Source organism: Ursus maritimus, unplaced genomic scaffold (genome assembly GCF_017311325.1).
Source record: "Ursus maritimus isolate PB19 unplaced genomic scaffold, ASM1731132v1 scaffold_7, whole genome shotgun sequence".
NCBI lineage: Eukaryota > Metazoa > Chordata > Mammalia > Carnivora > Ursidae > Ursus > Ursus maritimus.
Window position 1 is genome coordinate 82,791,305 of NW_024426885.1, and position 22,132 is coordinate 82,813,436.

At 40.0% G+C, this 22,132-nt stretch overlaps 1 protein-coding gene across 1 annotated transcript in view; it reads right to left on the reverse strand.

Moving 5' to 3' along the window:
• The window catches only part of RYR2 (ryanodine receptor 2), a 528,108-nt gene that overhangs the window by 240,073 nt on the left and 265,903 nt on the right, over positions 1 to 22,132 (reverse strand). Inside the window, exons 26-29 of the mRNA XM_008689669.1 lie at positions 21,703 to 21,862; positions 18,549 to 18,696; positions 3,473 to 3,681; positions 1,486 to 1,660 (exon numbers count right to left, since the gene is read on the reverse strand). Coding sequence (XP_008687891.1) covers positions 1,486 to 1,660; positions 3,473 to 3,681; positions 18,549 to 18,696; positions 21,703 to 21,862 — 692 coding nt within the window. The remainder of the gene's footprint in view (positions 1 to 1,485; positions 1,661 to 3,472; positions 3,682 to 18,548; positions 18,697 to 21,702; positions 21,863 to 22,132) is intronic.

The following is a 22,132-nucleotide window of genomic DNA, read 5'->3' on the forward strand; positions in this document are numbered from 1 at the left end:
GTGTGCAAAATAGAAATTAAATTATAAAAATGTAGAATTCTGGGGCATCTGGGTGGCTCAGTCGGTTCATCATCTGCCTTCGGCTCAGGTCATGATCTCAGGGTCCTGGGATCAAGCCCCACATCAAGTTCCCTGCTCAATGGGAGTCTGCTTCTCCCTCTCCCGGATAAATACAATCTTTAAAAAAAATGTAGAATTCCTATCACTTTTGCAAATCTGTATTTGAGAAATGACGGTCATACCTGCTTACAAGCTTAATGAATGAATGAATATAGAACTTAATGCAAATAATGAGGGGGCTAACTTTTTGAGGATCAGGGACTTTTTTTTTTAAGATTTTATTCATCTGTTTGAGAGAGCGTGCGCGCACGCATGCACATGAACAAGGGGGAGGGGAGAAGGAGAGGGAGAAGCAGAATCCCCACTGAGCAAGGAACTGAGGTGGACGTGAGGCTTGTGGGGCTCGATAAACCCCGAGACCATGACCTGAGCCAAGTGAAATCAAGAGTTGGTCGCTTAACCAACTGAGCCACCCAGGCACCCCTCCAAAAGCCATTTTGAAAATAAAATGTGTTAGTTCATTATAAAATGAGATATTTATATAATATTTTACTTTTTGTCCTGTATTTTTGTACTGCCTTGTTTACATGCTCCACAGCAACACCATCAAATACAACTTTCTGTGATGCCCTAAGTGTTCTCCATCGGTGCTGCTCAAGGAGGGTACCATTAGCCACAGGTGGGCACTGAGTACTTGAAATGGAACAAGGAAACTCAAGTTTGACAGTATTTCATTTCAATCAATGTGAATTCAAATAACCCCATGTGGCCAGTGGCCACCTCCCTGGAAGTACAGCTCTGATGAATAAATGCGCTTTCATTTTCCATTTGTTTCACAGAGGGCTTTCACCTTTTCTTTACAACCTTGCTCAAGGTCATCTCAGAGACCTGCCGCGTGCTTCCGCAGACTGCTCTGCAATTCAGAGCTTCTCCACTAAACAGAGAGCACTCCAGTACTGACTTCCCTTGGTATACTGGAATCTACATAAAAATGGGACAATGGCTTACTAAACTCTGCCGTCTCAGCATCCGGCAAAGGGCATGACCCGTGGCAGGTTCTCATTACATTTTTGTGAAATGAATGAACAGAAAGGAGCTATCAGTAGCTGATTATACAGAGAAGTTCTAAGCGAAAATTTCACGTTTGTGGAAAACTATCCTTTCGCCTGCCATCTATTTTCTTATTCAGACGCATAAAAGCCATTCCTACCTTACTGAAATCCTAGCTAAGCAGCAGAGGTGGTGTTTCTGCTAAAGTAATTCCAAGGGTGTCTGATCAGATAAGCCATATGGCAACCTTGCAATTTACAGCTGCAACCCGTCTGCTCGCTCACCCTCAGAGATGGCCGGTTATGAAGCAGGAGAGCAAACGCTCGCTCCATCGCGCTGCAAACCTAAAAGCAACACCAAACGCAGAATACTCACCATCACCAACATCAAAGTCCTTGAATGCCAGCTCTGAGCCCGAATCGTCAAGAAGGATTTCACCATTCAGCGTGAACATCATGGTGTGCTCTGTCATATCTACCATGCACCCCACAACGTCGCCCGCTTGCCAAGAGCGCCCGTAGTGTTCGTTACCCTGGTGCCACCGCTGGGCCTAGGGACAGAAGAGTCACCTGTCACAGGAAAAGCCAGGAGAACGGGACCCACCCACCCACCACTGCTGGCATGACTCCCAGTAGCTCCCTCTATGAACGCAGCAGGAGGAGGGGCTCAGGTCAACGCAAGCACCAGTGTGGCCTGATGCCCTGGCTGACGGGCCGTTGCCTGGGAATTCCGAATGCCTCATACTAACATCGTATGTTATTGAATCTTGAGGAAAGACCCCAAGGCTATTTCATTATTTTGAGAAACGATTAATTTAAAAATCTAACCCAAAATATTTTCTATTAAAAAAAAAAAACCTCTAAGTCTTTAGAAATTAATTTTTCTCACTAAAACAAATACTACCCAGGATATGGGTTGTTTTTCTCTATTCCCCAAAATACAAAGAACGAAGCTGAGCATTTATCATTGAAAATGACATTCTAATTTTCATCTATTTCAAAATAAAATCCCATTCGTTGGAACCAAGGGCACTGATCCATCAACAAAATAGAAATCTTGAAGCATTTCAATATATACTAAAACCGAAAAAGCTTCAAATCAAACCTAAAAATATTCTTAAGATATTTACTGAAATAATGAACCAAAAATTAAATATATACTCCAACAATGTCTTTTATACATAGGTGAAATCCCATATTACAAATACATCTCAAACATAGTTTTGATAATGTGACTGCTGGATCTCTAAGCTTATTCCACTGATTTATGGGTACAAAATTAGTTATATTATTTTGTCAAATAAATCTTTTCATTTTTCCGCTTAAGAATCGCCTCCACTGTGAATTGATAGGTAAGGGGGTACAGTCACCAATGCAAAGCAATGGTAGGATTATTCCCGAGCACAACCCATTGTACTTTTAAAGAAAAATCTATTCCAGTGAATTAGGTAACAAAGATGTTAAATCTTCCACATGATGTAAAAAGCAGGTTCAGGAAATGTGGTGTTTCAGAACGAAGTGGGTCAACTGTTCTAGAAGAGACAATATTAACTTCTAGCCAGAAATGCTCCCCTCACATGCAGCCCTCAGGATCCAAATGTCAAATCTCCTCATGACTGTTTAGGTATTGTAATTTTCTTTTTGTAATTAAAAATAACTTTTCCCCTTCATATGAGAAGGAATGTAAATTCACAAAAATAAGAAAAATAAGATAGAGGAATAAAATATAATTTTATCAATCAAAAATGGCTATCATTATCCTACTGTAGCTAGTCATATACACATATTTTTTATTTTAAAATATTTTATACGATAAAATAATTTTTAAATATTTATATAATGTCCAAGAAAATGATAAAACAAGCACCTGACCAGCTTCCATCCACCTTAAGAAAAGCTACTAATAATATTGAAAATGAAAACTTTTTGTGATTTTAAACATTGTCTTCAGCATTCTCATGGCTATTAAATGTGCATACCTATCATTTACTATTGCTTGAGGATAAGTCCTTCTGTGGAATTGCTATGTTAAAGCCTATGCATTTTTAATCAGCATATGCATTTTTAACACTCCTGATAGACAAAGATGATTCCTTTTTTTTGGATAACAATGGAAAAGTAATGTTTCACTTCTTGAATTTAACTGTGGGGGAGGGGGAAATATTTTGAGATCACAAGGAAAAGAGTTTCCCCAGGAACTATTTTTTCCGGGTTTGTGCTCCAGAAAGTCCTCATTTTCCTGCCCTCCCCAAAGGAGCGACAGCAGGGAAGGCACACCCAGGGGTACTGCCCCGGGTCATGGCAGTCTACAAAATCAGGAGCCTACAAACTTGGGCATCTGGGGCTCAGCCAAGTCCACTCACCTTGAAGCCATCAAAAGCAAAGGCACGTTCGTCGGAGCCAAGCTCTTGATCAGGTTGACAGCCAGGCCTGCTCCAGCCAACCCTCATGTCGCCGGCAGTGACGGCCTCGAACTCAAAATACCACCTTCCTGCCTTGACAGCATAAGTCTTCTCGGCGCGGAAGATTCGGAACCTCTCCCCGGTGCCGCTGCACACTTCGGCTCTGGCCCCTGTGAAGGCAAAGAGATCCTGGGCATCACCAGATGGGAAACTGAAGGCGGGGAGAACGACCGGTAACATCTGCAATTAAACTTACAGGGATGATGGTAACCATACCGTCTCTCTTACCGGGGCTCACATTTTATGAACTGTTTTCATACAGATAATCAGCCCCCATCCCACGGAACCAGCTTGGAGAAAGGGAAGCACAAGGGCTTCCCCTGGAGAGACTGGTCATCACACCTCAGTCACGTTGCAAGGTTGGGCAAGGCTTCCTCCATAAGTCCCTGGTTCAGGAGGGAGCTAACTGCAGGAAAAAGCCTCCCAGCCTCTTGGGGTTTGGCAGTGGAATCTGAGGTGAACTCGAGGGCATGGACGGAGAGAAGCCAATAAAAGAGATCTGAACTGTTCTGCCCAAGATATGAATAAATATTTGTGGGTGAGAGAGAAGAAGGAAGAAGCAGCCAGAAGGTGAGGAGGAGAGAGAAAGCAACAAGGTAAAGAGATGAATAGCAGAGGGTAACCAGTGACAAATTTCCCAGGCAGGATGGCTAAAGGAAAAACTTTACTAATATCTCACTCCTTCACCGTAATGTGCTACACACACAAATGTTGTGCTTAAGTTTCGAGGGAGAAAGAAAAGTGTCACTCCAACATCAAGGACCAGTGTGGTGCAAAGGGAGGGGGGAGAATATATATATATATTTGTAAAAATAAGATGCATATGGATTGAAAATGCCAAGAGTACAAAGCCTCAGACCAAGGGGCCTGGAGCCAGGACAGCCATGAGAACATAAGCCCCTAGGTAATCACAGGGCATGGAGACAAGGGTCCACTGAGCTGACAGGTCAAAAAGGATATACCGTCAGCTCAGCTAAGATCTGGGTTAGACAGAAGAGAACACTGAAGTGACGTTGACCCAAGTCACACAATGCCCAGATGGAAGAATTCCAGAGCTGCCTAATGCTGCAGCCCCTGTTCTTTCCACTCCTCCTCCCATGGCAGACACAGAATCAACAGGTGCTCTTTAAGTATTAGTTCTCACGTGCTCTCCTTTTAGGAGCTGGGAAAGATCTTACGAGTAATAGAAGTTGTATAACTTTACCACTGATTTGATATGAACAAACAAGGACTATGAAAATAATCCAAATAAGCTTTCAAGGGTGCCAACAAACACACAGCCAGATCACCTACTGAAGATTTAGACTGGCATAAAGAAACAACAGACTAAGGTGTTTCTATTGATTGCAGGACATACAGGTGAACTGTATCTCTTGAAAATCTTTCAAAAGCTGGGTTAAGCTTCTGAATAGGCAACACTTTGTTGTTCCATCTCCCTCCCCCCCATACACACCCATACACACCCCTAATCACCTAGTCTGCTCCAAGCACCTGTCATGTCTCCAGTAGAGACAGCCTCAAATTCAAAATGCCACCTTGCACGCATGCTCACACACACACACACACACACACACACACAGACTCACATCATGCAATACATGCAAAGAGCTTGCTGAAAAATAAATATGTTAATAGAGTTTAAACATAAGACATTTATAATAGTATACGGAGAACGCTGCGTGTATGAAATCCTCTGAAGAGGAAAAAGTTTGGTTCTAATACATTCAGGTTGGGGGTGGACGACAGGAGCCTGAATGGGAAACATCTCTATCGTGAAGGATAAAAAACTCTCATGTCTGTTACTTAGTAACAATGATTTTTTAGAGATAGGAAAGCAAACTGCTTTTTGAGGAAAAAAATATTATCAGATTTTATGATACTTCGAGGCAGTTACTGCTATTAAGAAAATAGTCTTGGGGGGAGCCTGGCTGGCTGTCGGTAGAGCACGCAATGCTTGATCCCAACATTATGAGTTCAAGCCTCACATTGGGTGTGGAGCCTACTTAAAAAAAAAAAAATCTAAATAGTGCAGTAAAAAAAAAAAACAGAAGTCAAATTTTCAGATGTAGTATTTCCGGAAGTACCAGCACACTGATCCATTACTTCCTTAAGTCATGGTTGCAACCTTCCCTGAACTAATCTAAGGCATACAGAATATGAACCGTGATCCACATGGACATTTGGAACTTACTTTTCATGAAAGAAAAAAGCTCCCATGTAGTTATCCATATTTTTAATTATGTCAACATTTGCAGGTAAAATCGTACACCATATTCCAGCATGCACTAATAAATTAAACTCCCAATTTTCTAAGGATAAAATATTCTGTTCTTTAAAAAACTGAAATACTAAAAAACTCACAGGTTCTTTTCTCCCTTTTTATGTTTTCAGGCCATCGGACCCCACTCCCATACACAGTGTTTTCAAGGAAAGCAAACAAATTTTCATATGAGCTTAAATCAAATATGTTGGAAGGCAAGTTTGGTATAAAAATGTAACAGATCATTTCTGTAAAAGCCACTACAAACTTCTCTTGGTAATAAGATTTACCATGAATCATCTCTATACACTGATAATGAAAATAGGGGGCAGCATATGGAAAATGTGTGGGAATCACAGGTGACAATGCAGAATTTCTTGGTCCTGGTATTTTTTTCCTGACCTTAGCTTCCACATTATTCTTCCACTCATCGATCAGACTCGCCCTGAACTGGAAACACACATGCTATTCACAGACACCATTATGCAAGGGACTTGTAACCTCCACGGATCTGCCTCCAAATGTCTGTATGATTCATAGCTCCTACTCTGTATTTTTTACATTTAGTTTAGGGCACTTACAACCATGGTTGCCAGAAGCAACAGTTCAACATTCTATTTCTTGATAAAATACTAATATTAAATGGAAATCTGAATCTATAGAAGTTAAAAAAAGAAAGATCCCAGGCAACCTGTCACAATTTCTTTTGCATACCCTGTAGCATCGATCAGCTGGACACAGAGTAGGTGCTCTTTAAGTACCTAGGAGATTGAATCTAGGAACAAAGACTTTCCTGAGCCCGGACACAGGAGCTCCGGCAAATACCTAATGGGCAGTGCTAGTCTCAAAGTCATAGAGCTCTCCCCCAAATACGTAATTCTTATGCCTTCCTTAATTTTAAACACTATACATTCATAGAAGTTTGGTAAGTGATTCTAACTCATGTAAGTATGTATAAATGTTATAATGAACATAATAATAATTTACATTTAAAAAAAAAAGAGCCATTAGCAGATGTATTCCCAGTGAATTTTATCAAGGATATTGATACTCAAAGAAGAAATTCAGGAATTATGCCTTTAGCAAACCACCTCAAGATAAATGGTAAGGCCTGATAAAATCCTGTGTTCCCGGGGCCCCAGGGATCCCAGCACAAAGAGGGCAGACGCCAATGACTAACCAAATGGGACCTAAAGCGTCCATACATGCTGCACTCCAAACCCTACTTTTAAAAGATACTTACCACTAGGGGGCAGTCAAGATCTAATTATGTATTAAAAATGTAAGTTACTTAAATTAAGCTATGAAGGAAGGCAAGCTAGTATCTTTAAAATTTTATACATACCTAAAAATTTTTTTACACATATCTAAAATCCTTCAGGTGTGTTTACATAACAATTATTAAAATTATTGATACTAACCAGTTATCCTTTCAACTGCCTGGTATTATTTCTAATCAAACAATTCAAACCTTGATAAAACCTTGAGATAAGAATACCTTACCTACTTTTTCAAATGTCTTAAAACGTTAGTTAGAACAATACTCCAAAGATAGTACGTTTCACATACTGAGTTCATATTCAGTGTGTATTATATAAGCATTTTGCTGATGAATAGAAAATAAGTTTTAACCTACATTTAAGTACGTAGAGTTAGATTCAATTTTATCAAAATTTTTATGTCCTTAACTTTTTTTTTAATGTCAGCAAGGGCAGCAGAGACAGTTATGTTTTTAATCTTATCTCAGTGATCACCAGATTTATTTTGCTTTATTCCATAAAATCTCTCACATCTATCTTTCAATTTCCACGTTCACCATTCTTGTTCTGAAAATCGCAAATTTTCCAAAGCCTCCCAACTGGTCTCTCTATCTCCGAGCACTCTCCCCCTCCAATCTGTTCCTTCCCACTGTTGCCATAGTTTTATTGCTATTGTAAACTGTGATCACACATCGAGCTTTTGCTTTAAAACTTCCTGGGGCTAGAATTCCTTGCACAAATTTATCCACATTTCTTAGCTAGGCTTTCAAGCTATTCCATATTTTGTCCTAATCCTTCCCCTTCATCCAGTCGTGTTTTCTCACTTGTAGCTCATAATTTAGCCCAACTAGACTACCAATCACCCCTCAACTCCTTCTATACTTCATTACATCAGATATACTTTCCCTCTGGCAGAAATGCTCTGCCTCAAATACTCTCTACTTGACATTTTTGATCCCTTCAACACCTAACTCAGACGTCGTTTTCTCCCCTTATTGATTCCTTCAATTAGAAAATAAATCTTTCTTATGTAGTTTCCATAAAGAACAGTCAAATCCCTACTACGAGGTAGGCACTCTATTGTATACGGGGACACACTGGTGGACAAGAAACAGGATCTCAGCCTTCACGGTGGGGTATACTACACTAGCCTGTCTATTGCCCATGGAACTTCGGTGACACCACCTCGCCAACCAACAATCAATGGTTCTCTCGACATGATTCTCTCGACATGGTTCTTCCCAACTTTCAGATACCATGCCATCCTCTCATCACCACTTTTTCTTCCTAGTTTCCTCATTTCCTGCACAAACACATTCACTCCTTGAACACGTTAGCTTCCCTTATCTAAATAGCCTTCGGTGTCTTCTGCCCTATTTCTCTTCTCCTTAGTTGCTGTCAACCCCAACCTTTGCCTGATTTCAAGTACTTCATTGTCCTCAACATCTCTACTTGCTCTGCTGACCTTGCTGGAAAGCACATGCACACGACAGATTGGCACTGCCACTAGACTGACTCATAGTCTCCAATCTCGATGGGACCATTAATGTTTCTCTGCAATCTTTTTATCTGTTCGCAACGAGCTCTCTGTTACATCCCACAAAACAGCTATTTCTAGTTTTTATTGCTGAGTGTCATCAGCAGGAGAGTAGAGACCTCCAAAAATCCTCTTTCATAAAACCAAGGAGGACACTGGAAAAAACTGTCAAAGTCAACTTTTTCAGAGCTCTGGAAATTAGCCACAGTCTGGCAACAAGCTGGGACATGTTATTTGATCAAAGTGGATGAATGTTTGCAAGGACAGCAGGCTTACTGGGGTTTTCACTTGCTTTGCTGCTAGCCCCTTCTTCCCAGCTACATGGCACAATGAAAACCAACAGCCTCTCAATTACGGTGAAAATCACCAACCTAGACACCTCGAGAGGGGAACAGAATGGAGTCAGAATTCCTCCAAAGCCCAATTCACAGATAACTATCATTATTTTTCCCTTAATGGTAGTTCCTTGGAAAATCCCATCTGCAAGGCTTCTCTCTATTTGACCTTTGTTTTGCCCAGTGCAAACAATCATTTCCCCAAGGGCATTTGTTGACAATAATCAGAGGCAATTTTTTAACAGTGCAGCTGCCTGAGGCAGCAGTAATAGTGAGGCAAACATCAAGATGACCAAAAATTTAAAAAGAATAGCTGAGGAATGACATGTCCATAGCAGGTTGTGAAAAGTTCCAGTGTAATCCTGGCAATCCAGAATGCAATGCTCATGTCCAGGCCTGTGTGTGTGTGTGTGTGTGTGTGTGTGTGTGTGTGTGTTCAGGAAAGACCCGAGAAGTCCATAAGTTCTCAACGCTGGGATACCTTAAGGCTCCGCACAGGCAGTAAGTGAAGGCTAAAGTGAGGACTGCCTGCTGGTATGTTGGAGGCATGTCCCAACAGGCACAAAAAGCCCCTCTCTCAACAAAGACTGGGAGACTTGAAAGTGCCAGACATTTAGGGAAGTCTCTGCCCAAACCCTAACTGACTATAAGGCTAATGAAACTTTCATTAGAGACTCCAGGGGCCACACATAAAAAAGAAAAAAAAAGTGTGCAAAACTAGTTAAGAAAGTCATTAAACAAATGATGACAATTACAACAAGCATAATAACAAAACACGGGTGAGGGGAGATTCCAGAGATGGCATATTATACTATTTAAAATATCTGGTTTTCAACAAAAATAGTGAGACATGCAAGGAGACAAGAAAGTATGTCTCCTACAGGGGAAAATATGAGTCAGAAATCGCCCCTGACTTATTAGACAAAGGTTTTTAATTAGCTATTTTAAATGTGTTCAAAGAACTAAAATAAACCATGTCTAAAGAACAAAAGGAATGTATGAGAATGATGTCTCGCCAAATAGAGAATATCAATAAAGAGACTGAGATTATAAAAAAGAACCAAACAAATTCTGGAAAAATACAATAACCAAAAATAAAAATCCACTAGAGGGGCTCACCTGTAGGTTTAAACGAGCAAAAGACAGAGTCAATGAACCTGAGGATAGAGCCACTGAAATTATCAAGTATGAAAAATGGGGGAAAAAAGGAATGAAAAAATAAACAGCCTCAGAGGCCTGTGGGACACAATCAAGTGTGCCAACATACACATAATGGACATCTCAGCAGGAGAAGAGAGGAAACGGGTAGAAAGAATATTTAAAGAAACAATGACCACTCTCCAAATGTGATGACAAACATTCACTTACAGTTCCAAGAAGCTCAACAAAATCCAAGTAGGGCAAACTCAAAGAAATCCACACTGGACGCATTATAATCAAACTATTGAAGGACAAAGAATCTTGAAAGGACCAGGAGAGAAGCAACACAACCCATCCAAGGATCTTCAATAAGACTAACAGCCAGTGTCTCATCAGAAAACACGGGGGGCCTGAAGGCAGTGGGAGGACATATACATAGTGCTGGAGGCAAAAAAAACAAAAGCCAACCTAGAATGCTACATTTGGCAAATCTTCATTGTTCTCTTCAAGGCTTCCAACACAGGCCAGCCCTCTCCCGCTCTGCCCCCTTAGCAAATGAGCTCATTTTATATTTCAACAGAAAATAGGACCCATGTAGCAAGAATTCTGTGCTTTGTCCTGACTTTCCATGAACACAGGTTTCAACATTTCCTTCAATCCTTACCTCTTTCCCACCAAATTTAGGGGAGCAGGTGTTCTCCCTATTATATTAGGCCAGTCCCTTCATCCATGCTCTGAATTCAGCCCTCACCCTCTCAGACATTATACTTCATCCAGCTCCTTTCCTTTATCTTCAACCTCCTGCTTGCTGCTGGTTCTTTCCCTTAGCATAAAAAATGTCCAAAGTCTCCCATTAAAAAATAAGTTAATAAATAAAATCGTTAACCCTTTCTTCCTCTCTAGCAGACAGCCTCAGCTTTATACTTACAAATGGAACTGAGTCTGTCCAGTGTCTCACAAGCATTTCAAACTCAACATGTTTATTTTACTCTTATTATTATTTTTTTTTAGAGAGGAAGAGAGAGAGAGAGGATAGGGGAAGGACAGAGGGAGAAGGAGAATCTTAAGCAGGCTCCATGTAGAGCACAACTCTGAGATCATGACCTGAGCTGAAATCAAGACTCAGACCCTTGACTGACTGAGCCACTCAGGCGCCCCAAACTCAACATGTTTAAAGTCAAACTTGGAATCTCCCCAATATCCCATCTCTCTCTGCTCTGACCCCTGTGTTCCGTGTGAATGTGGATGTACTTAACATCTACCAAGCCAGAAACCATCCCTGACACCCCCTTTGTCCTTCTGCTGATTCTACTTCTAAATGTCAAATGATTCTGTCCTGTCTGCTCTGTGCACAGTACTGCCTAAGCTCGGGGCTTCAACACTCCTCATCTACACTTCTTTTATAGCCTCCGAACTGTTGTCCTCACCTCCACTTATGTTCACATTCAACCCATTCTCCCAAGAGTCATTAGATTATTTTTTTTAAATAGAGAAACCTTTATTTTTTTCCCCAATCTCTGCCTCCTCTACTTCATTACCTGCCACTTCTCAAACTCTACATTTAGCCACACAAAGCTGAAATCCCCATGTGCAAGGCTCCCTTGTGTCTCCAAGCTTTTAGACATACCATTCTCTTGGAATACATGGAACCTGGGTGATTCCTATTCATCCTTCTAAATTTTACCCTAGCTTTACCTACTTTAAAGTAGGTAAAGTAGGTGGTTTTAAAACATGTCTGCAAATGTTTTGTCACAGTGCCTTTCAAAAACTGTGGGCTTGAGTGTGGCTGCTTTACTGACTCACTTGTAACAAACAGAATATGATAGAAGTAATTGTAATGGGCATTGATGTCTCCCCTTCACGCTATCTCTTATTCACACTAGGGGAAGTCAGCTGCTATGTGAAGGCACTCAAGCATCTCTGAGGTGGTCTACTGGCAAGGAACTTAGGCCTCTTGCTAACAGCCAGAGAGAAACTGAATCCTTTGGCCAACAATTATGCAATGAGCTCTCCTAGAAGCAAATCCTCCAGCCCCAGTGAAGTCTTCAGATGCCCATTTCCCTGACCAACTTAACAGCAACCTCAAGAGAGACCATGATCCAGAACTACCTGACTAAGCCACTCTCAAATTCCAAAACACGGAAACTTTGAGATAACAAATGTTCATTAAATCATTAAGTTTTGGGGGAAATTTGTTCCACAGCAATAGATAACTAACACACTTCCTCTACGAAGACTGCTCTGACATCACCAAGCTGAGTTAAACCGTCTGCGCTGTGACACTTGAGCGTTAATGCTTATACCATTTAATAATGTTGAAAATTTAGTCTTTCTTCCTTGCCTCCCCTGAGAGCTATCTGTGGGCAAAAATGGCTTTACTCATTTTTGAATCCCCAGAACTAGGCATAGTAGATGTTCTATAACTATGTATTAACATCAAATGAAAATGAGGATGATTTGAAATATGGAAGTGACATGAAACCCAAACATGGATTTTATAACTATGAACTCTTTCCCTTTCTTCCTGAAATTCACATAAGCAATAAGAAAGTAGGTAACTGTAAGGTAGCCATACATTGCCTCACAAGGGTGCGAAGAAGACAAAATTATACACTGTAAATACTGTAAAATTATATGTCATAAGGATAACATCTTATGCAGTATCCAGGGAATAAGGTTATCCCTAAAAATGAATACATCAGATGTAACTGACACAGTCTATGCCCTTGACTGATAATGTCTAAAATATAATCATCACTAGTTATTTTTTTCTGGCATATACTGCACATTTCCTTATACAGGGTAAAATGCACACCCTTTCTTCAATATCAACCCTAATTTTTTTAACAGTGCATTTCTTTTGTTTGCTTGAATGGGTAATGCAAATAGGGTATAAAATTAAACAGAAATGATATGCGGCAAAATGTAAATCTCCCCTCCCACAGCTGTCCGTCGGTTATCTAGCTATCCTTCCTGGAAGCAATCACTGTCACCATTGTTTTCTGTGTCTATCCAGAATCCGTCTGTGCATGTGCAAGCGTTCACATATACTCTTTGTTATAACTCAAATAGTACCATGCTCTTCGCAGAGTTCACAACTGTGCTATTAAACTTAATATGAAACACTTGAGATTGTTCCCTATCGGCATTTCACTGTATTTAACAGCTTCATAATATTCCATTGTATGAATGTACCATTGTATTTTTAACCAGCTCCGATACCAGAACGTTAGCTAATCTGGCTTTTTGTTTTACTTCTTGGGGTGTGTGTGTGTGTGTGTGTGTGTGTGTGTGTGTGTATGAGTATGTGTTGGGACCTCAAACAGAGACTACGCTATTCAGTTCATTCATATTATTCTGTTGGACTGTGTAAGTCTCCTCTATTGCTTTTTTTCCCCCTTTTTCTTAATCCTTGATCACAAAATACATTTTCTCACTCCTTTCTCCACCACTGATGTCATTCTAATATATGTGGTGTTTTTCCTTGGATAGTTTTGCATTTTTGTAAGCTGTAGAATACTTATAAATGATACTAATGGTATTACATTATACTCTATTCCATACTTCACTGCTTCTTAATTGCTGCATGCTCTATTTTTTAACATTTCTATTATTTTTATCTAATAATATTTCTCAGAAATAAACACATAGGATGCTTCCAGCTTTCATGATCATAAATAATGCTGTAATAAACACATTCCTACACACCCCTGACTGACCATACAGGACTGTTTCTACATCCAAGTGTATGTAGCATTTTCTGGGACATACTCATGGTTTCTATATAATACAAGCTTTTCACACATCAGCTTTGCCAAGTTATACTTTTAACAAAAACATATGGGGTTCCTATTGTGTCAAATCCTTGTCAACACTTGAGATCATATAGCTTTTTAATTATTTTAATTTGTTGGATATAAAGCTACAAATAATTACTTCATGTTGTATTTCTCTAACGATTGGGGAAATTTGAAATATCTTCATATATTTTTCAATCTATGATGTTTCCCTTACTATTCAGATATATTGCCTATTTGTCTTTTTTTTTTATTAAGGTATAACTGACATGTGCCATTGTATTAGTTTCACATGTACAACATAACAATCTGATATTTGTATATATTGCAAAATGATCATTACAAGCCTAGTTAACAGTGCTATGTTATCATAGGTATTAATAAATGTTTATATGCCTGATATATCCAGTTGTTCATCAAAATTTACAATTAGTAGGTCACCTCAAAGAGGGCTCATGGGGCTGTGAAGCCAAGAGTTGTAACACTGACCAAAGACTGGAGTTCTCACTGGATGCCAGTCACTCAACAGTGCCATTTTCCTGAGGAAATGGGAGATGTAGCCACTCATAATTATGAAAATTGACTAATAATAATCCATGATTGGTAATGTGGGAGAATAAATAAATGTCTGAAAGTTGAACCAAAAAAAATACATTTAAGATCAATTCACTCTTTGAAAGATTTATAAAGTCAATAGATCCATAAGAAGACTGACCATGACAAAAAAAGAGAAACATAAACTGTCAACACCAAGAATAAAAAGAGGTGCCACTAGAGACCCTATGAACATCAAAAGGATCATAAGGGGGCATTAGAACAACTTTATGCCAGTAAATATGGCAATTTAAATGAAACGGACTTATTGAAAAAGTATGACTTATCAAAAGTGACATAAGAAGAAATAGAAAATCTAAATATCTTCCATAATTATTAAAGAAATTGAATTCATAATCAAATACATTTCCTAAAGATAAAACTATATGCCCAGTTTTAATGATAAATTCTATAAGACATTTAAGTAAGAATAAAAAACTAACCCAAAATCAGAAAACAGGGGGAACATTTCCTAACTTATATCATGAAGCCATTACTACTCTCATATCAATAACTGACAAAGAGATGTTGCAAGAAAAGGAAATTACATACCAGTATTCCTTATGACATATATACAAAATTCCTTAACAAAATAGCAAATAGAATCCAGCTATATATAAAAAAGCATAATACACCATGACCAGGTAGAGTTATACCAGGAATGCAAACTCTAACATTAAAAAAATCAATGTTATTCACAATATTAGAAGAATAAAGGAGAATAATATATAACCATCTCAATGAATGGCAAAAAAAAAATAAGTATCTGACAGACTTCAACATTCAACATCCCATTCATGATAAAAGCTCCCAACAAACTAGGAAGAAAAAGGAATTTCTTCACTGTGATAAAGGGCATCTAGACCTACAGTTAAGATCATACTTCCTAGTGAAACATTACGACTTTCTCCCTTAAGACTGGCAACAAGGCAGGATAACCTCTCTCACACCTTCTGTTAAACACTGTAAGTCTTTTCCTGTTCAATAAGTCAAAAGACAAAAAGGCATGATAATTATAAAGGAAAAAGTAAAAATTTTTTTGTGGGGAGAGGGGGGAGACATCATGGTTATGTAGGTAGAAAAACCTATATGCTTTACACACACAAAAAAAAGACAAAAAGAAAGAAAAAATGTAAGATGAATTCTGTCAGACCACAGGATGTAATAATAATATATACATGCTGTGTTTCTCATATTCACAGTAAACAACTGGAAGATGAAGTGAAATGAAAACTAATTTCATTTATCATATTTCCAAAATATCAGATACCTCTAAAAAATAATGGGTGAGACCTCCACTCTGAAAGTAGGAGACAAACTAAAGAGGACCAAAATAAATGGAAAGATAGGCCACATTCATGAACTGGTAGATTAAATATTGTTAAAATGTCTATTCTCCCCTAATTGACTGACAAAGTCCACTGTAATCTCACCAAAACCAAATTTACAAGTGGAATCTAAAATTCATAAAGAAATGCAAGGAAAAAAGGAGACTGAAAAACCTCTTAAAGAAAAAGTTAGAGGACCTACCCTACCTGATTTTAAGATTTGTTATAAGGTTACCATAATAAAGACAGTAGTGTGGTATTGACTTAAGGATAGACATACAGATCAATAGAACCCAATGGGCAATAGATACTTGACAAAGGTGCCACAGTAATTTAATGAGGAAAGGATAATTTGTTCCAATAAATGATGCCGAGACAGCTGGATATCTATCTGGACAAAAATGAATCTTGACCTTAGTCTTTCATCACAAACAAAACCCAACTCAAATTAGACTACAGACCTAAATGAAAAATAAAATAATATAACTTCTAGAAGAAAGCACAAGAGAAAATCTTTGTTTTTGCATAGGTAAAGATTTCTCAGGACATAAAATATACAACCATAAAGGGGAAAAAATCGTAAATGGACTTCATTAAAATTAAGAATGTTCTGCTCTCTGAAAGATTTCACTGAGAAAATGAAAGCACAACCCACAAACTGTGAGGAATTATTTCCAGTATCTGACATAGTCCTTATATCCAGAAAATTTGTGTGTGTGTGTGTGTGTGCGTATGTGTATAAAATATATACAATTACATATACTTACAATTCAATAAAAAGAAGACAAAACAACCGAATATTTTAAATGGATATAGATTTGAAAAAAAAATACTTATACCAATGGCCAAAAAGTACAAGAAAAAATTTCAACATTATTATTCACAAGAGGAATGAGAATTAAAACTGTAAGATCCCATTTTGCATCTACCAGAATGGTTAAAATCAGAAAGATTCACTACCAATTCTTGGCCAGAATGTGGGAGCAACTGGCACCCTCATACAATGTCATGGGAGTAACTTCACAGAACCATCTGGAATCTTCTTATAAAGACTATATCTGTCCCATGATTCATTAATTTTACTCCCTAGATATTTACCTAAAGAGAAATGAAAAGTCTAAGACTTCACAAAGTCTTTCTACAAGTGTTCATAGCAATTTTATTCATAATAGCCAAAACCTGGAAACAACCCAAATCTTCATCAATGGAAGCATGGATAAAAAAACTTACAGTTTATTAGAAGAGAATACTATTCAGTAATTCTGTTACATCTTAGCTTAGAAGCCTTGTATTATGTATTTCCATTCCAGTGGTCATGTGGACTACAGACTCTTTAAGACAGGGATCCTGGTACCTTTCATACCTGGTAGCATCTGGTTCATAAGGGTCAACCAAATATTTGTTGCTATGAAACTGACCTCAAGATAAAATAAGGAGTTATATTATGATTATGAATATTACTGTTATCAAGGAAATATCTCATTTTATTTGAGCAAATGTAAGGGTTCAGTATCTAGTAAGAGCTATTAAATGTTAACTACATACTGAATCAACTGCACGGATTGAACTCTGGAGTCAGAATGCCTGGGGATGGAATTCTGCATATACAACCTAGTGAATGGAAAGGCAGGGAAGTCTCTGAATGTCAGGTTCCTAATCTGTAAACTGAGCATACTGCATGGACCACCCCCACAGGGTTACTACTGCGATGATTATGTAATTGTAAAGGTCTTAGAAACACTTGCTGCACACGAAAGCACTACATAAACGTTAGCTATTATTACTACTTACAGCCTGGATTTCTATGCACAGGTACAACACTGAAAATACTAGTCCTTAGAGAATATTTAGGATACATTTTTAAAAACTTTCTATCAAAAAATATAGGCACTATAAGGAAACATACATTGTTTATTTCACTTTGCCAATTTCAAAATATAGATATTCATACTAACTCAAACTTCAAGCAAAGGATAAAGGAATTGATATTTTAAACCATATACTTACAAGGTATTATTTAAGGGAAATGTGTTCTTTATAAAACCTCTGAAAACCCATTTCTTCAACACAGATTTACTGACTGCCCACCCTAATGTGCTTATCTTAAAGCAAAATATTGCACTAATTAGTTAATACTGCCTGTAGGTAGGAGTATAAATAATGAAGGTTCAGAAGACACTAGCTAAACAACTAAACCAACTCTTTTGAAGAAGAACTGGTGGGGTCGGGTGGGGGCAATACCAGAGTTAAGAGAGTTAACTGCTCATCTCAAACTCTTAGGGAAGGTTAACCCCGTTTCTTCCCCCGGCAGAATCACTGTGGTCCTGAGACACACTATTAAGAGATGAGTCTAATCCCTCAAGTGTCCTTCAGGAAAAAAATGCTCTAAACCACAAATTACAAACCAGATGACATCCCGAAGGACTCATCTTGTACTCCCCTCCTTTTCGTTATTTGGCTTTGAAGAACTACTACACAACTTTGCAACCCAAGAGGAAGAAAGGAAAACCAAAATACCATGATTCTGGGTCCCTGGATGGCTCAGTCGGTGAAGCCTTCAGCTCAGGTCATGATCCCAGGGTGCTGGGATCGAGTCCCGCATCGGGCTCCCTGCTCAGTGGGGAGTGTGCTTCTTCCTCTCCCTCTGCCCCTCCCCCTGCCCGTGCTCTCTCTCATTATCTCTCTCTCCCTCTCCAATAAATAAAAAAAATCTTTGAAAAACAATACCGGGATCCTGATCTGGTGCCTCCAGGTTGTAGCCATACCCCAGCAGCGTGCGCACAGCCTCACGGAGGCTGTCCTTATTGGATTTCTTGGTGCGGTCATCCAGAAGGGCGTAGGGCACCAGGCGAGGGTTTCTCCTGTTCTTTACATCCTACAGGAAGAGGAAAGGTGTTGGTCATCAAAGCAGTACTAAAACAATCGTTTTGGTGATGAGATGGCCGCCAAATACAATAGAATGTGAAGCCAAGGAGGTAAAAGCTGCCCCTCCCCCACCCCCTTGGTCTTCTCAGATTACAGAAGTTATGGACCCCGAGCAATATAAAAGATGGAATCAAATGAGTAACTGCAGGCCCTCCCCAGCTGAAGAAAAAGTAAAAAATGGCAACAACAAAAGCCAACTGGAAGGATCTCTTCAACCACCTTCCATCTGCAGGGGTCACAGGGCAACGGGCGAATTTAGAGAAAAAAGAATTTCCTTGCACAATTGACAGACAAGTCTTTGTTACAAGAACAGCCCAATGATCACTGGTCACCTCTCAGTGATTTTAGCCTACAAACAACATACGGCTGCTGTCTCTTTCTCGGAAAAACCCAGCGTGTTGTAGACAGCTGTTCTATAAACTCAAAGAGCCTGAACAACATGCATTAGGGTGACTCCATCAACCTGTGAAACGAGTTAATAGCAGAAGTACTGAAATACCTAAAAAACTGACAATTTATTTATGACAAAAGAGGCTCCAGGTTTAAATATGGTGGAACTGGTGTTGGCAAAGCAAGAAAGTAGGCGATCCCACTATCCTGGCAAAAGAAATCACTTCCTTCCATCCACTCCCTGAGACTCTGCTGCAGATTTGGCCGGACTTTCCATATTTCAGGAAGCATTCCCAATTCTCAGGTTAACCTGAGCGTGACTAAGAGTGAGGAGGCTGTGGGACCTCCCAAGCTTCTCGAAACAAATACGCTACATGGTGGAAGGGGTTTGTCTTGGTTCGGTAGGAGCAAGGACAGCTTTTCATACGGTCTTCTCCCCTCTCTACACATTTGTACTAAATACCTGCTCCTGAATACGTGAACATGGACTGACACACCGGGAGTCAAGATCACCTAGGTCATTAGGCTGGGAGCACCACTCCAAAGCCACCCCAAATAAACCAATGGTGTAAACATGACCCTGCAACTCCTCTCTTTCAATGTGGTTTTAGCCCCCAAACTTTTCCTCTACAGAAAGTCTGAAGCCTTGAATGGCTCATCCTCTCTAGAGATGGTGTCCTGGGACTTTGTGAAAAGGAGCTCCCCAGGGGAGTCGATGCACACTCATGTTTGAAAGCAGCTGTGCTAGACAGACAGAGAAGAGGTAATTCAAGGAAACTGCTTTAAAGGACTTTCAATGAAGTTCTAAACTAGATTACGTTAACAAGAAGGCGATGGAAAATTCAAGACAACACTCCTTCAAGTAATCCGGCAAACATGGGCTACGTCAGTGGGGATGCAGGGATGGGGTGCGGCCTGGGGGAAGGAATGGGGAAATGATTCAAATGAGAGTTCTGGCAGGCTCAAACACAGCCTTGAGGAACCGCATGCACAGGAAGGAGCACTCCCCCCGCCCCCGCCCAGGAACAGAGGGACCTCAGGGAAATTCTGGTTTGTCTGACAGAGCTACGTGGTCTTCAAGGCAAGGAAGCCCTCCTCTGGCAAAGAGCCAGTGTGGACCCCTGATCCGTCTGGGGTATAAGGTTCAGGTTCTCTCACCACACACACACACACACACACACACACACACACACACACACACACAATGCTGGAGCAGATGTAGTGTTGACATTCTCATCAGTTACGACCAGCTTAATTCAATATAAAAATATATTTTATGAGGCACATCAAGGCTCTTCAATTTTTCTTTAGCCTTCCCAGTAGCAAAAAGTCACTGGCTTGGAAGGATTTTCGAAGTTCATTTTTTTTCAAATGAACACTTAGGCTGTATCCTGGACCACAGCCTAAGCCTGTAAGTAAGAATCCATTTTATTCCTGAAAAATGTTAAGTAAAAGCAGCCCAAAGTGAGCTAGCAAGAGGCACTGCAACAAGGAAGTGAAGAGTTTGGGCTCTGGAGTCAGAAGGCTCGATCCCAAGCAGGGTCTGCCACCTGCTAACTGTGTAGCCCTGGGCAAACTGCTCCCGCGAGGGCTCCCCGGGCACCATATGTGAACTGGGAATAAAAATTATCCCTCCCTCACGGAACTGTTGTCAGAGTTAAAGAGAATGTGTGCAAAACCCTAGACATGGGGACGGCCATCTAACTGAACAGTAAATGGCTGTGCTCGTTTGGTCTGGCCCGGGCATGGCTTTGAGCCTTTCTCAGACATGAAGTCATACGGTGACATTAAATCCCCTACTGATGAGGAAAACAGTGGTGCGGAGAATTTAAGGAGGCTGCCGGGGGTTGCACAGTGACTCAGAGGTGAGGCCCATATTTGCTCTTTGGCCCCTCTGCACTGCCCCCTCAGGACGTACTCAGTGACCGTTAGTCATCCCGCCAGCACCACCACTAACAGAGATCCGTGCCTCTGACATCCAGAAACCTCAGAAAACTCGTCCTTTACTAAGTTCAACAGAAACTCAGTTGGTGGTAAAGCATGATCTGAATTGCTGCAAGCCTGTTTATAGGCTTATTTATCTCTCTCGGTGTCATCATGCCTACACTGTGCTGAACAGTGTTTCGCATTCCGCTGTCCTGCTGAGAGCGCTAAGAAACACAGACCACATCACCGTAGTGCCATCCTGGAAGCTGAAAGGTATCTGGGTTCTGACATTCATCTGGCCCCGGGGGGTTCAAATGAGGAACTGGGACCTCTTTTATTATTCTTTCATCTCAACCTTCTCATATTTCAGAAGGTTCTCCTTAAATACAACCTCAGAGAGAGAAATGCCATGAAACCACGTTATAAATCACTGTTCTGATTAAAAGTCACCGTGTACCTCATGGGAACACTGAGGGTTACAGTCATCTGACTTCTGGAGTCCAGCACTGAACTGGAAATATGTACATTAAGACATATATGTGAGGTTCAAAACAGTCATCATCCTCACCTCTCCTGTTAGGAATTATGCTGATCACCACGCAAGCAAATCTCAGCCTCCATAAGCTAAATTCCCATGTACCTGTTGGATGCCGTAAGTCCAGCCCTGCCGGATTCGATCCCGGGCCCACACATTATGGGCATTTTCTGCCAACTTGTCCACCATCGCTTCCTGAGATGGGGTGAGTTTAATGAAGCTCAGGTCCATTGGGGCAGGCTTATACCCACTTGTCAGCTGGTAACTACAAAGCAAAACAAAAGAAATATATCATTGGCCTTTTTGAAAAAGTCAAAGCTTAAAAATCCCTATAACAGTCTTTTTAATGGCCCCAACCTACTTCTAATGGTTTGTTTAACCACAGTGGTTACCACTGGTTAGCAAGCCTGGAACGTTTCACTTAAGCTAATAACTCATTAGATAGAAAGACCACACAATCTTGGTCTTCATTTTTATGCCAATAAAAGTGAAATGAGACAACTTACCTATCTCTCAAAGTTGAGAAGGATTTATT